This window comes from Ilyonectria robusta (genome assembly GCF_021365365.1).
Source record: "Ilyonectria robusta strain PMI_751 chromosome Unknown BGZ61scaffold_5, whole genome shotgun sequence".
Lineage (NCBI taxonomy): Eukaryota > Fungi > Ascomycota > Sordariomycetes > Hypocreales > Nectriaceae > Ilyonectria > Ilyonectria robusta.
Genome location: NW_025764439.1, coordinates 1,925,616 through 1,940,630, shown reverse-complemented (window position 1 = coordinate 1,940,630; position 15,015 = coordinate 1,925,616). Strand labels below are relative to the sequence as shown.

Here is a 15,015-nt window from a genome sequence, read left to right as displayed (position 1 = left end):
GAGTGCTGTCAAGGTGGATTCCAGCACAGCTTCCACCAGTGGGACCGTGGCGTTCTATCTAATCAATCGCATCAAATTGCTGCCCATCCCCTGCCATTCATGAGTCAATACGTAATACGGGAACCACTTTTGTCGTACGAATTGCCAAGTCGAGGCGCAGGCGAGCAAGTATTCTCCAGTCAGGTCGCCAAGCTAGCGAAAGCCGATCGTCGGAGGGTCCCCGGCTCGTGTCCGTGTAAGCTGAGGCGGCGTAAATTCCGCAGTGATGGACCCGGATGGGGTTTCAGCTGAACATCTGTGCTGGTCAATATATACGGAAGACTGCTGCACGTCGAGACCCTCCGTCTGAGATCGGATCATTCCTCCGTAGGCACCAACTTGAGAATATGGACCAGGAAGCACCAACAGTCGCCGTCGTTGGCTTAGGTATGTGCTGCGCGAAATTGCGCAACGATATCAGCGCAGTTGGCTAACCGGGTAAAGGCGTTCTTGGCTTGGTGGCGGTCAAGAATCTCACCGAAGAAGGCTTTAACGTGACGGGATTTGATCGCAATGACTATGTCGGAGGTCTATGGCACTACACAGATGAAGACAAGACATCCGTTCTCCCAAGTGAGTAGATCAGCGACAACATCACCTTGAGAGTACCTGGCATTAACAAGGCCACAGCAACGGTCATTAACATCTCCAAAGAGCGGGTGAGTTCTGCGCAAGATCCAAAGCAATAACAATCCAGGCATACTCAACGTTCTCCAGGGCTGTTTTACGGATTTCCCATTCCCTCACGATACGCCGAGTCACTGCACGTCCGCCCATGTGCAGCAGTATCTCGAAAGTTATGTGTCGCACTTCAACCTGACCAACAGGCTGCGCCTCGGCACTACCATCAACATCGTGAAGCGCGACGACAAGGAGGGTAGGTGGGTGGTCGATGTCGAAGGTTCCGGTCCGGAATACTTCGACAAGGTCGTCGTTGCGACTGGAATTAATTCTCGCCCGCATCTTCCCACGTTGGAGGGCGTCGAGCAGTTCGAGGGAGAGGTCCTGCACTCTCGCGCCTTCAAGAGGTATGATTTCCAATTGCAAGGTCTAATCCAGCAACTAACCTAATCGCTTTGAACATTAGACCCGAGCTCTTCAAGGGCAAGAAGGTCGTTGTCGTCGGCATGGGCAACACCGGCGCCGACACGGCGGCAGCTCTTTGCGGAGTAGCTGACAAGGTCTACATATCTCACAATCACGGCGCGCTTGTGGTGAGTGCTCCCAAAGCTTTCCCAGAGATATTCCTACTAATGCGCATGCGTAGCTGCCACGAGTCGTCGACGGGGTCCCATTCGACCACACAATGACGGCCCGCAAGGTTGCCATGATGGGCTTCCTGGAGCTCAACTTCCCCAGGTTTGCTGACTTTATATTCAACACCATGATCAAGAAGATGCAGGACAAGGCATTCAATATCCGCCCGGAGTGGAAGATGTCTCCCGCTCCTCCCGTCAAACATGCTGTGCCGATCATCTCAGACAACCTGGTGAGTCTACTCGAGGCTGGTCAGATCCAGTCTATTGGAGGCCTCAAGCGTGTTTCTGGTCCTAATGAGATCGAATTGGACGATGGAACGCGACTGGAGGCAGATGCCATCATCTGGGCCACAGGGTACAAGACCGAGTTCACTCTCCTCGATCGAAGCGTTGATCCCACTCGGCACACAACACCCGCTTGGGAGTCAGCCATCGGATCCCGCGGCAAGCCACTTCCTCGTCTATATCAGAACATTTTCTCGTTGGATCATCCCACATCGATGGCCTTCATGGGCTGTGTGGCCTTTGCGACCGGCGCGTTCCCTCTGTACGACTTGGCCACCATGGCTCTCGCGCAAGTCTGGAAGGGTAACGCGAGCTTGCCGTCCATTAAGGAGATGAACCGGTCGGTTGACAAGCAGCACTCGTTCATCTGCAGCATCGCCAAGGACGGCAGCGCCATGCCAGGCTGGGTGCGTCAGGCCGAATGGGTCAGTTGGGCAAACGAGGCGGCCGGCGCCGGCGTCAACGAGCACCTCGGATGGGGATTGAAGGGGTGGCAGTTCTGGTTCCAGGACAGAACCTTCTACAAGCTTCTGATGGACGGCATCTATACGCCCTTTATCTGGCGTGTCTTTGACGGGAAGCGCAAGGCGTGGGATGGGGCGAGGGCGGAGATTGAGAGGATTAATGCGGAGGTGGCGGAGCGGAACAGACTGAAGAAGACCAAGTAGATTCCCAGCAGATGTTGTTCAGCGTAATTATTAATCAAGCGGATTTTTTGTCTTGTGAATATTGGGGAGATACGAAAATTTGTCTCATTGTATCGTCCGTTTTACATTCATACACAATCGTCATCACCAGCTATTATCTGCAGAATGACCAATTAGCAGTATTTCCGGCCCATTGTTGCAGCATTCCTTCATGAATCATCTGATCAGATGATACCCATAGCGTTACCCCCAATATCCTATCTCTCTTGTTCATTTCCATTATCTTCATCAGCCTTTAGGCGGGCTACTGGGTCTTTCAGTCCTCTCTGTTGCTCCTCTCCACCACACATTAACTACCAGCTTTTATTGCCACCCTGCCTACGGCTCACCCTCGACTTCGTAAGCGGGAAAAAATGTCCAAAAATCGCTTTTTGCCCACTGGATCATCAAATTTGATGCGCAAGTAATCCAAACGTTTAGCTTGATCGACGATTCTCCCCAGCTTGTCGACCAACTCAATGGCTCCTATGCGCTGATCAACGGCAACCATCAAATCTTCAGAAATAAGCTTGACAAGATCGCCAAGTGCCGTCCCGGGTTGGCAATTTGAGTCTTCCCGGAGCTTTTCGAAGGCTTTCAAGACCTTCGGATGGAGGAGATCCTTCGGATCTGGGGACTGATCTGCCACTTGGTCTGAGGACTCGTCCTGAGTCTTCCCCAGCCTGTGTACACGCCTGTAGAAACTGCCGTCTCTTATTTCCGGGTCCGTCGACTTCCTCGAATTTCGAAATCGTAGCATAGCATCATGCCCGTATAGAAGCCAAACGATGTGTTCGAGAAACATGCAGCCCATGGACCACATATCATATCTGCGCGATCGCGGGTCCTTCACATCGGGTTGTGCTTCCGGCGCTTCGTATATCGGCGTTGTGGCCCTGGTGTCTGTTGGCTCACTTCTCATATTTGTTGCTTGCTGGTGGAACTTTGAGACGCCCACATCTGCGATGACCAATGTTCCAGGATCTTTAGCTTCCTTCTTGAAGTGCAGGACATTTTCTGGCTTGAGGTCTCCATGGCGACAGTTTTCCGAATGCAAGGCCAAAAGCGCTTTGGAAATACCCAGCATCTGGCCCAGAGACCATAGAGTGAGCTCACGGGTTCGTTTACCATCTTCTCGTTTCCAAAGGTCTCCTAGGTTTCCACCGTCAGCCCATGGAAAGAGAACATAATAAAAGCGATCCCTTGAACAAGTCGCGATGATCTTGATGAGGTGCTCGTGGCTAAGAGACTGAATTTGTTGCAAATTCTCCTTCTCCTTCTCAAAGAGCTCCTCTGTTTTGAACTCTTTGACAGCGACTAGAAGATCGGATCCATTCGCCTTGGGTCATTAGCCTTGACCATGTCGTGGTTGGGATCGGTCAATACTTACTCCGAAGCCCTGGTGATGGGCTCGGTGGATTGCTCCTTTGTAAACGACGGCGAAGGGACCCACAGCCGCCTCGTCACACTCAGTAAGCGGTAGAGCGCAATTCGTGTCCATTTCGAAATGTGCACCAGGGCTGTTAAATAAGGGCGCCTGAACCATCCATTGCCTCTGAAGAAAGTCCCTGGCTCCCACTTGGGAGGCGAAACACTTGAATTCTTTCGAATATCCACCCTTTTTAGATACCAAGACACCTTTAGGTTTACCTTCCTCAAGCGAAAGAGGAAGATACTCATCTGTTAGTCCATCTTGAATCATGGAGTGTATCGCATGGGGTTTTTCTATAAGCACGAGGATCGCGAATATCTTTCTGGCGTCTCGAACGATCCTGTCAGCGAGTCGAGGATGCAAGAGCCGAGTGTAAAGAGATAGCTGTGAGCAAACGTTCCGCTTGTTGATTTTGTCTTTTAAAGAGCCTAACGGCAGAAATGGCGGCTGCCCGAGAGGGCCCTTGACTTCACAGTCACTTAGTTCATCACTGAAAGTCATGGCGACAAGTATGCACTTGACTGGAACTAATGCATGCGCTGCGTTTCCACGACTTAAGAAAAGAATTGCGTTGGAGAGATGTTGGGACGAGTAGGCACATGTCGAATCAGTTATGCGCGACTTTTTGAGCCGGGGCGCGGCCAAGTACCTGAAATATGCGGCTCTTGGATGAATGATTCAGCCTCACCCCAGCTGACACGAGCCATCGACTGCGGCGGACATATCCGGCCCAGCCGATAAGCCTGCAGTACAAGAAGGGGGGTTGGAAAGCAGGCAATTAGTGCTTGCATATTAAACCTACCATACATACAGAGGGGGCTGAGTCACGCTTGCATCTCACTTGCATCACTGCTCCTTGGTGTGTTCGTCTGCATGTATGGAGGCTGCGCCATGCCATGGAATACCATTTCAAGGCGCAGGAGAGAATGAACTCGTTGCCAATAGAAGCTAGAATGGTTCCCACCCTATTGAATTGTTGGTCAATATTGGGTCTCCCTGCATATGTCTCAGCCCTGGACTGGTGTGTAGGTGTTCACACCCTCAAAAGGTGATGAGAAGCCCAATTGGTCCATATTTGTGATAATCCTCACATCTGCATTGCTACCCCGGTCCCCCAACCTGGGTCGCGGTGGCATGACTGAATCCGGGGCTCCAAGGCTTTGTCACTTGACTTTGCCTCGTTTCTTCATAAATGAAGGCTGAGTTGCCTTACCGGTCGCCTTGTTGCCTGGCTGTAGTCATGATTCGACAATTCTTGCACATTGTGCCACCCTCTTCGCAGCAACAGGCAGCCAGTAGCTCGCGATAAGGTCCCCCCACGACGCAACCAACGAAGTGCGAACCATCGTGCCGTCAGGCACAAGGAGAACTGCTAAGAACAGATGGGTCCCTGGAGAACGGTAAAGTACCTGAAATCGCCCGAAAGATTTGAAGCAAGGATTCCCCTTCTGTTTGAAACTCCTTGACTCTGTCGTAGGCAGTCTTTTTCAATCATCAGCACGAATTCACCCCAGCCACCACTCAACGAGACCGTGTCCTACTGCGGCAAGTTCATATGTTCAATTTTCTCAATTCGACTCTCAATTCGTTCTTCTCTTCCCGAAAAATGTCGGAATCCGATGAATCCGAACGGGATCGCCTACGGGAAGACATTGTGGTGTCTCTCGTGAAAAGCGGTTTCGACAATGAGCAACGATTTCTTCCGGAACGCCTCGTGGGTGAGCTAACAAATGAGAAAAGAATCAGAAAGCTCTTTCCAAATGCACCAAAAGAGTTGATAGATTTTATCTGCAAAGGAGCAAGGCGAATTTTTTTGAACATTGTCTTCACCACTCAGTGGTCTGAGAAGAAAATGCTCAAGATTGCAGAGAAATTTCAACAAGACAATTTCACCGATGAGCAATTGCCTATTGATGACATTGCATCCAATGGCCATTGCGAAATATTCGACATTGCATCCAATGGCAATTGCAAAAAAATCGCCAACCATCCAACGTCCGCCTGCAAGCACGCGAGCGCCCTAAATATTTTCCATAAGTGGAAGAAGTCGGACGTAAGGGAATTCTGCCAGAACCAACAACAGTTCAACTCGCCGGTGTTCAAAAAGAAGGACCGCTTAGGGAAGGAATTTCCCATGGGCTGTATTCTCCCTTTTACGGAGGTCAAGTACAATGTGAAGCATGGCCACTTCAGCTCGGTCCATGAGGCCAAGCTGCGAGCAGATCACCAAGACCACTTTGAGGTAAGAGTCTCCAACCGCAACCGTTACCACAAATGGACTCTAAAATAACCAGCGCAATGACGGATTTGTTCGTGTCGCTATCAAAGAGCTCACATGTCCCCCAAATGAACCGAATTTCAAGACTGAGTCGGCGTGGGGAAGCGAAGTGAGAGCCCTGGACGGCATTAGCGATATTTGCCATCAACACTTGATTGATCGCATTGCGGCTTTCAAACGAGTCCAGAAATATTTCATTCTATTCGAATGGGCGGATTCTGGCACGCTTCGAGATGTATGGAAAGATAATTCCGACATCCACCTGCACTTGAGTGGAACACACATCGAATGGTTTTTGAAGCAAATGCTTGGCTTGGTCAGGGCCCTCTGCGAACTGCATAAAACGAAATCTCCAAAGAAACCCACCGTCACAGAGAATGATGAGTCACAAGAAACCAGCGGGCAACAGAACGCTGCTGGTATCCCCATCATCATTACCAACGCGGACGGTGGCGACAGCAGTACCAAGTCTACAAACTCTGCGCCACATTGGCGTCATGGCGACCTCAAGCCAGACAACATTCTCGCATTTTCACAGTCTAAGGAAATCTGGCTCAGTACTTTAAAGATTGCCGATCTAGGACTGGCCAAGCAACATGAATATGAGACATCAAACAGAGTGGAGCCCACTGGGACAACACACTCCACCTTGCACTACGAGGCCCCTGAGGTCATCACACAACCTGACGAGCCGAGATCACGACGCTACGATGTGTGGTCGATGGGTTGCATCATCTTTGAGTCTGTGATTTGGCTTCTCTATGGCTATGATGCTCTCAACGCCTTCTTGAAGAAGTCGACGGGGAACACGAACCAGACTCTCTATTTCACCACTCAGGGTCAACTTGGAGGAACTGCCGAGATTAACAAGCTTGTGAAGAATCTAATTGATCAGATCCTTGAAAATGACCCCGAGTGCAGCAAGTCTCCGTCGACTGCTATTGGAGATCTTCTCAGGTTGGTTCGGGACAAACTCTTGGTGGTTGCCTTGCCACCAAGGTCTTCAAACTCTTCCAAGAAACCTAACGCCCAGCATCGCACCAATGCGCGTGAAATGGAGCGTGAAATGTTCCGTATCTGGGACAAGGCACGAAATGAGAAGGCTTATCTGTTCACCGGGGCGGACCGATCTGGTGCTCCGAAGCCTGAGACTCTTTTCCCGGGCTCTACTAGTTCATTAAAGAACAGAGGCTCATCGAGACGAGACTCTGGGATTGATGTTGGATTGTCGCTACAAAAGCAGGTCAGTCAATCACGCTCAGAATGCTGCCCAGCATTGAGGAGTTAACAAACCGGCTAACGATCACACGTTCAATATAGACATGGAATGTGCGTCTTTGAAGACCTTGGTGAAAACCCAGAAGAGATAGCTGACAAGTTGACATGGCTTTGAAGACTGTAAGTTTGTGTGGCTGGATAGAATACTGATGGAGAAGCTCATACACGTCACAGTATGTAAGTCACATATAGGCAGTACATCACAAGGTAATTGACTAAAGGAAATATCCTGAATCTCAGAGTGTACGTTCAATTCCACCATGGTTCCATGTATGAATCGAAATTTTACTGACATATTTCGCCAGCATGTGAGTTCTTGCCTCTTCAGAATCCAATGGTTCTGGACTCAGGCTGACTATAGACCGTTTCTCTCGGTGTCAGGTGGTAGGTTCAACGGCATTCTTCTTTGAAAACGAAAGATGGATAGCTAACATCACCCTCTATGCAGTCGGTATGAGCTTTAATCTCCTATCAGCATTCAAGAAGCCAACAGTCAACAGCTAGATGATATCTGGGAGTTCTTGAGCGACAATCAGTTTGCTCTAGATTTCTTCCGCTTCGCTGGAGCCGACCCTTTACACAACACAGCCCAACTGGTATCAAGAAAATGCGAACGATGTCGGGAGCTAAACTTTTTGACTTCGAATCTTCATATAAGAGACACTATCCCTGGATTGAAGGAGCGATCAACAACTTGCGATTTTTGTGGACTTTTGCTTACCGCATATACTCTCGGACCAAGCCAACAGATGAATTCACGTTACGAAGTCGAGTTCCACGGAGTCGAATCAGGCCTTACGATGAACAGTGGAGCTACTCGGGTCTTGTCGATTTGCGAAACTCCAAGTATGTGCAGTCAACCTAGATCTTGGAATCCATGCATCACAGGCTAATAGACAACCAGCCAATGAGTCAGTCACGAGCGGTCCCTTTGGCAACATCCAAATAGGTTTCCCATTGCTCCCCGAAATCGAGAGTGCGACCTTCTACGAACTCCTCCGCCGATGGCTCCAGGACTGTGACAATCACCAGAGTTGCTCCCATGAGAACACCACAACCGGTCCTCGGAGAAACCCAACTAGGCTGATCGATGTGGGCGAAATCGCCTCGACAAAGATTTATCTCTCTGACGTCAATCGTTCTGGGCATTCATACCAGGAAAGACTGAGGTACATCGCATTATCTCATCCCTGGGGAGACAAAGAGCGTCACAATCACTTCTCCACAACCCGCAAGAACATTGACAATCGTGTAGGAGATGGAATCGCCTTTAGCGAGCTCCCGAGTACTTTCAAGGATGCAGTCAAGGTTACTCGAGAGCTTGGTGTTCAATATCTGTGGATTGACTCTATCTGTATCATTCAGAGTAAGGATGGTGACGATGGTGACTTCAAAGACGAAGCAGAACACATGGAGGAGGTCTTCAGCTTTGCGTACTGTGTGATTGCTGCGAGTCGCGCCGAGGGGACTTCGTCAGGATTTCTGGGGAAACGACGAAGCAGGAAATTTGTTGAGTTTGAGACGTTTTCGGGCACTAATTTGTACGTTTGCGAAGCTATTGAGGACTTCCAGCGTGACGTGATAGACGGAGCTTTGAATAAGCGAGGATGGGTACTGCAAGAAAGGGCTCTGGCGCGGCGTACGATCTACTTTACTGAGACTCAGACATATTGGGAATGTGGCGAGGGTATCCGCTGCGAAACGCTTGCGAAAATGAGAAAGTGAGGCAGCATTCCTTTGTCTTCACTGCTACCTGACTGACACTTGACAGCAACAAAGCCGCATTTCTTGGGGACCCTGCTTTCCCCAAAGTTGCTACGAACTCCACCAAGGGTGGCCAAATCCGTCTTTACGAATCTCTCTACCGGCAATATTCGACACTTCAATTCACCAATGCGTACGACAGACCAATTGCAATTGCCGGCCTAGAGCAGAGGCTCATACGCGCGTTTGGCAAACCTGGCGGATTCGGCATCTTTGAGCGCTACTTTGGAAGAAGTCTTTTATGGCAGCGGGACAGCAACGCTATGAAAGACATCCAGTTTCCGTCCCAGCAATACCGGCAACCAACTTGGTCTTGGATGGCATACGAGGGAGGAATCACCTTCATGGATGTGCCGTTTGACGGTGTGCAATGGGACGACTCGCAGATTTTGTCACCATGGAGTCGCAGTGACACATCCAGCTCGTCATGGCATACGGGAGATTCCAAGTCAAGGATCTTGGAAGGCACGGCGAGAGAAATGAATGTGGCACAAGCACTCAAACACATTGTCTTTGACAAAGTGATTCCACACCACGATCGAGCTCTGAGGTGTCTTGTTATCGGAAGCCAGAAGCTTGAAATCGCACCGAATGTGGCTACCCGGAAGCACTACGTTCTTGTTATAACAAAGAAATTGGATATTGCAGATGATACGATATATGAAAGAGTTGGGGTTGGGACACTACTTGGGAGTTGGATTGCATTGGATGGACTGGGTTCAAATGTGATGGTACATTAGTTGTGAGCGAACGATTGTTGACTTTCATAATCATAATCATACCCAGCCCTATTCTGTGACTACCTATAAACCTGGATTAGTAGCTGAGATCCGGAAATGGTTTAAGTAGCGAGTGTGCATATGAGGGTCTGGATGTCTGGGATGGGGTTGGCGACCACACCAATGAGAGCAGCCACGGCTACGATCTGAGGTGAGATTGGCAAGGGCCCTGGTGGATATAACCTCAAGGACCCGCTCGCTTCGATCATCCTCGGGTGGTAGATTGTCCACTTGATGATCCTCAAGTCTGTCGTTGATTTGCTATCTCACCTGTTTGCGGGTGGGTTTGTCAGGCAGGGTGAAGGTTACGCCGTCTTGGCAGCTTATCCATGTGGGTGCATCTGACATGACTCATCCTGGGGAAAGTCGCCGTGCCGTTAGACTTCGGAGAGTTATCGTCGAAGGGTGTGCAGAGATGGGCTGTGGTATACGGCGGTAATAGACTTAGATGAGAGATCGGCCAGCATGATGTTGGCATATAAAGAATGGCGGCGGCACCCTTGAATAGCTCTGAAGTACAATACAATAACAAGGAACCTCGATACTTTACCCATACCGAACCACCATCTTCACCCGATCTACTCGACCCCAAAAGCAACATGTCTCACCTCCAGTACTACAACTACCCTGGCTTTGGCGAGTGGGCAAGTGTGAACCTTGGATATAGTCAGGCTGTGAGAGTCGGCGACCGAATCGAATGCTCTGGTCAAGGTTCGTCGACACCACACAAGGGTTGATTCACTACCACGAATAATTCCGATACTGACAGACTTATCCGCTACAGGCGGCGTGAAGGCCATAGAATCCGACCCTGTTTCCCTTGAAGACGCCTTCCCCGTCGACATCAAGGCGGAGATCGAGCAGGCATTTCGCAACGTCGACCTAGCATTGAAGACGGCTGGTGGCAAGGGATGGTCGCAGGTCTTTCGCGTCACCTCGTACCACACCGATCTCACCAACGAGGTCACCGCTCTCATGGGCGAGAACTTCAAGAAGTGGATGCCAGACCATCAGCCGATCTGGACTGAGATCGGAGTGGCCAAACTTGGCGCTGAGGGGATGAACGTTGAGATTGAGGTCGTGGCACATGACCCCGAGGGAGCAGTGAAAGCGAAGGAGTAAGGACTGGGTACAGCTATACGTTTAACAGAAATTATCTCACGGTTGGTAACGCAAGGTATGCCGGATAGCAAGCTTCCGTCTAGAGAAGCCAGAATCTGGACTGTTTCTCTGTCATCAGAATGATTCTTATTTGGGTGGTTTTTAGAGCTTCACAACCGCTAAAATCCATAGACACATCATGACATCATAAAGAGAGCTGTTTCATTCCATGTGTTCCGAGATCAATGAATGCCCTGCTTGCATCGTGGTCTGGACCATCAAGAAGTGATGTCATCTGTGTAGGGTAGGAACTACGTCGGAGGCTGCAAGCCACGGCTGACTCAGCGGGCGCGTTACCCATTTACACGAAAAAAGTTTAGCGCGATTTGTTTTCATGGCGATTGCGGTTTCTTTTTTTCCTGCGACAAAGCGGTACGACGCAATATCGACTCGAGGGAGCCCACTACCAGACGCAAGCCAACACCAGACAGAATGGTGCGCAACAAACCGCGACCGCGCCGAAATGATGGGCGCGCGCCCAGAAACGAGCCCGGAAACGGCCGCGAGCGCGAGCGGCCGTATCGTCGTCCGTCGCCGCCGCGAAACTATCCCCAAGAGGCCGACACCTGGCGCCCAGGCGATCGCGGCCAGGATCGCGGCCAGGATCGCGGTCATGACCGCCCGTTCTACGATGACTACCGACCCTCCAACGACTCGTATCGTCCGCAGGCGCCCCGCGGAGACTTCACTTTCCGCGTCGACAAGCCCGCTGGCATCTCTGACTACCCTTCCAACGACTACCGCGGCCAGGACAGTAGACGAGGCCCGCGCAGAGACGCTCGCGGCGGTCGGAGGCCGGGAAAGCCTCGATGGCAGCCACCGCCGCACCCGTCGGAGCGAGCGCTGATTTCCGGCGCCACAGCAAACATGCCCGAGGAGCGCGTTGGCGACATTGATGCCAGTGCCAAGTTCCGTGCCATCGACGAGCTTTCGGACGACGACGAGCTCGAGATGGAAATATCATCTTCATCCGAAAAGTCAGAGACCGAGGGACCTTCCAGGAAACGTGCACGAACCGCTGCCGACTCTGCTTCTGCAGATGCTACCCCCAAGTGGTCGAACCCAGATCCGTACACAGCGCTGCCGTGTCCCGACGAGAGCCAGCGCAAAAAAAAGGATGTGGTCAAACTTATCCGGAAGGCGCGACTCGAGGCTGAATCAAAGCCAACCGCCACAACCGAGGCCGAAGATTTTATCTCCTTTGACCTCAGTGACGACGAAGAAGACAGCCCCGACGAAGCTCCTCCTCCGCCACCCACAGAACCGCCACCACTGCCACCTCTACCACCTCTGCCATCTCTACCGCCGCCTCCGCCGCTTCCCACAGCACCTTCTGGACCTCGAGCGTTGGCCGCATCACAACCTGCGCCAAAGGACCTGCCTCTACCTCCACCAGACCGGAACGGCCCCTTGGGCTCTCGCAAGCGCACCGCCAACGACGAGATCAAACCTCCTGACTACGGACAACTGAAAAAGGTCAGCATGAAGCCTGCCAAGGGCCTTCTGGTCCCCAGCTGGCAGCCAAAGGCCAACGAGGAGCCATGCCCTTGGGCAACAGTGGATCACTCTGCCACCAGTGATATGGCTTTCCGGTAAGTTTGCAACCGAGCGCACAAAGAGCTGCAGCCTAACCCGTTCCTAGCCTACACAAAGAGATCGTCGACTTTTACGAGTACGTACGACCACGTGATTTCGAGCAGGCCATTCGTGACAACCTGGTGGACAATCTCAGAAAAGCAATGAGACGCGATGGTAGGAACTTTGCCAGTGCCCAGGTCAAACCGTTTGGCTCCTTCATGTCCGGCCTGTACCTCCCTACTGCCGACATGGACTTGGTCGTCTGCTCCGCGAGCTTTATGAAAGGCGGACCCCCGACGTACCTTGGCGCAAAGAGCTGGCTGTACAAGTTCCAGAAATTCCTCGTCGCACAACGTGTCGCCGATTCGGATTCCATCGAGGTTATCGCCCACGCTAGAATTCCCTTGGTCAAGTTCGTTGACAAGCTTACCGGCTTGAAAGTCGACATCTCTTTCGAGAACTTGGGAGGAGTTGGCGCCATCGACACGTTTTTGGACTGGAAGCATCAGTACCCGGCCATGCCGATTCTGGTGACGGTCATCAAGCATTTTCTTCTCATGCGAGGTCTCAACGAGCCCGTCAATGGCGGAATCGGTGGCTTTTCTGTTATCTGCTTGGTGGTGAGCATGCTTCAGCTTATGCCACAAGTCCAAAGTCGCAGCCTAATCCCGGAGCACAATCTTGGCGAAATGCTTCTGGAGTTTTTTGAGTTGTATGGCCGTCAGTTCCGCCACGAGACCAACGCCATCTCCCTTACAAGACCTATCGGGTATATTCGAAAGGTAAGTCGCTTCACCTACCCGTTTCAGCCCCTTTGCTAACCGGTGGAACCCTAGAATGATGTCGCAACTTTCACCTACAAGAACACCGACCGACTCTCCATCATTGACCCCAACAATGCTGCCAACGACATCTCAGGCGGCTCATCAAATACCACTGCCATCTTGGCCCGTTTCCACGACGCCTACAACGTCCTCCGGGATAGGATGACTGAAGTCAGGCGAGACCCCAACAAGGGAGGGATTCTTGATGTGATTCTCAAGGGCGACTACTCGTCATTCCGCCGACAACGAGAATACATCATGCATGTCCACGAAAAGTTCATCGGACCCTGTTCTGACTGATGAGCCTGGTTGCGGACCCAAAACCAGAGGCCGAACACCAGATGCTGTTGCTTATGATACCATTTTGTTGGTGATTGATGAAGAACGTTTTGATATTTTATAAGGGGAGACGCGGCCACCAGAGGGGAGATATCCAGGCGCGACGGTTTTCTTCTTTTGTTCGGATTAGCATGTGTATAGTAACGCCGTGATGACCTGGGTCGGGTACAGGCGCTGGAGGCATTCGTTTGCTCTTGCTCTTGCTCGGTTTGCATGAGCATCCATGACGATCAGGGCCTAGTGGCCAAAAAAATCGACGAAATTCCGTTTCTTCTGAGGCTACTAACTTTCGCAGTGACGGTTGGACTTTTGCGCACGATGTGAGACGGCAGCTGATGCCATGCTGATGGATTCACAGAACATGATTTCTCGGTTGAGAATGCTCAGAGCATTCGACGCCGGTCTTCAGCCAATGGCTGGAGAAAGGGATCCTTTGTGGCCTTGCCACACCTTTTCCTCACTGCTCGCTCTGCTTTACGCAGGGCCGTGGAGAGGGATGCTGGTCTTGATCGGCACTCGCACATGACGGACAAAATCAGCTCACTCCTCTTACTGGAGCGATTTTTGGTGTCCGGAGCCCATCTCTGGCCGAGGGTTGTCTGTCTGGTAGACTGATTTGCCATTATCACGTGTCGTGGTCTTCGTTAACATGAAGCATGGTTAAAACAACGTCCAACGGTCACGAGGTAACGTTGCACCTCTGTTGTTTGGGTAGCCGGTCACGAGAAGGTCCAAGGTCCTGTCCTCGGGGAAGAGGATGCCGAAGAAACGACAGGGGGAGGCGATGCAGGGCCACAATTCGAGGAAGCTTCTTCTAAGCTTGCTGGGAGGGGCTGATCCTTCGATTCCAGAACCGGGGTAACGGCCATGCAGCAGGGATGCGAATGCGGCATCGCAGATGATGGGCAAGTTGGACGGCGAAGCCATTTGATGATGTTGGCAGGGGGCGCGGAGCATCGTCGGCGCTACTCGGGAGCTGGTGACCGTCTGGCTTGATGCCTCATCAGACGAGCGATGACACTCTGGTGCTCGCCCGGTGAAGACGAAGGGATCAATAGGCGACTGCGTGCCACCTGAGCCCTACGTGAGACTCTGGACCCGGCGGTCTGGTCTGGACGGTGGAGGTTTGGCGACAAGTCTCAGACCACCCGGCAAACTCCAGCGGGTCAGTTGGACAGGTACAGGCCTCGCCAACGTTTGGTACCGGAGATGCAGGCCAGCGGATGAAGCGATACTACCGACGGCGGCTAAAGAGCCCCATCCTGGCAGGGATGTGATTCCCAGGCGACGGTGATCTTGCGGGGGAATGCGGG

At 51.6% G+C, this 15,015-nt stretch overlaps 5 protein-coding genes across 5 annotated transcripts; 4 read left to right on the top strand and 1 right to left on the bottom strand.

The window, feature by feature from the left end:
- Positions 1-386: 386 nt before the first annotated feature.
- On the top strand, positions 387-2,251 carry BGZ61DRAFT_475386 (flavin monooxygenase-like protein; the record flags this gene model as incomplete). Its single annotated transcript, XM_046248689.1, has 6 exons — positions 387-426; positions 484-612; positions 670-698; positions 757-1,067; positions 1,127-1,253; positions 1,307-2,251. 6 exons carry the CDS (start codon positions 387-389, stop codon positions 2,249-2,251), a joined length of 1,581 nt encoding a protein of 526 aa, XP_046107851.1.
- Positions 2,252-2,615: 364 nt separating this feature from the next.
- On the bottom strand, positions 2,616-3,971 carry BGZ61DRAFT_475385 (kinase-like domain-containing protein; the record flags this gene model as incomplete). Its single annotated transcript, XM_046248688.1, has 2 exons — positions 2,616-3,608; positions 3,660-3,971. The coding sequence occupies 2 exons, from the start codon at positions 3,969-3,971 to the stop codon at positions 2,616-2,618; spliced, it is 1,305 nt and encodes a 434-aa protein (XP_046107850.1).
- Positions 3,972-5,094: 1,123 nt separating this feature from the next.
- On the top strand, positions 5,095-9,820 carry BGZ61DRAFT_504574 (uncharacterized protein; the record flags this gene model as incomplete). The annotated part of the gene is made up of 7 exons (XM_046251805.1): positions 5,095-5,696; positions 5,760-5,898; positions 5,996-7,089; positions 7,733-8,103; positions 8,162-8,978; positions 9,029-9,506; positions 9,689-9,820. The coding sequence occupies exons 1-7, from the start codon at positions 5,257-5,259 to the stop codon at positions 9,818-9,820; spliced, it is 3,471 nt and encodes a 1,156-aa protein (XP_046107849.1). The 5' UTR covers positions 5,095-5,256.
- A 579-nt stretch (positions 9,821-10,399) lies between these two features.
- BGZ61DRAFT_492006 (putative L-PSP endoribonuclease family protein) lies at positions 10,400-10,922 on the top strand (the record flags this gene model as incomplete). Its single annotated transcript, XM_046250488.1, has 2 exons — positions 10,400-10,511; positions 10,585-10,922. 2 exons carry the CDS (start codon positions 10,400-10,402, stop codon positions 10,920-10,922), a joined length of 450 nt encoding a protein of 149 aa, XP_046107848.1.
- Positions 10,923-11,304: 382 nt separating this feature from the next.
- Positions 11,305-13,853, top strand: BGZ61DRAFT_187640 (uncharacterized protein). The gene is made up of 3 exons (XM_046237774.1): positions 11,305-12,553; positions 12,604-13,321; positions 13,376-13,853. Exons 1-3 carry the CDS (start codon positions 11,394-11,396, stop codon positions 13,661-13,663), a joined length of 2,166 nt encoding a protein of 721 aa, XP_046107847.1. The 5' UTR covers positions 11,305-11,393; the 3' UTR covers positions 13,664-13,853.
- Positions 13,854-15,015: the final 1,162 nt, after the last annotated feature.

What these genes read in the sequence shown, in the direction of transcription:
- BGZ61DRAFT_187640 (XM_046237774.1), top strand. Translation starts at nt 11,394, where the DNA reads ATGGTGCGCAACAAACCGCGACCGCGCCGAAATGATGGGCGCGCGCCC. An exon ending in ACCAGTGATATGGCTTTCCG is followed by an intron (nt 12,554 to 12,603) that starts GTAAGTTTGCAA and finishes ACCCGTTCCTAG; the next exon opens with CCTACACAAAGAGATCGTCG. An exon ending in CTATCGGGTATATTCGAAAG is followed by an intron (nt 13,322 to 13,375) that starts GTAAGTCGCTTC and finishes GTGGAACCCTAG; the next exon opens with AATGATGTCGCAACTTTCAC.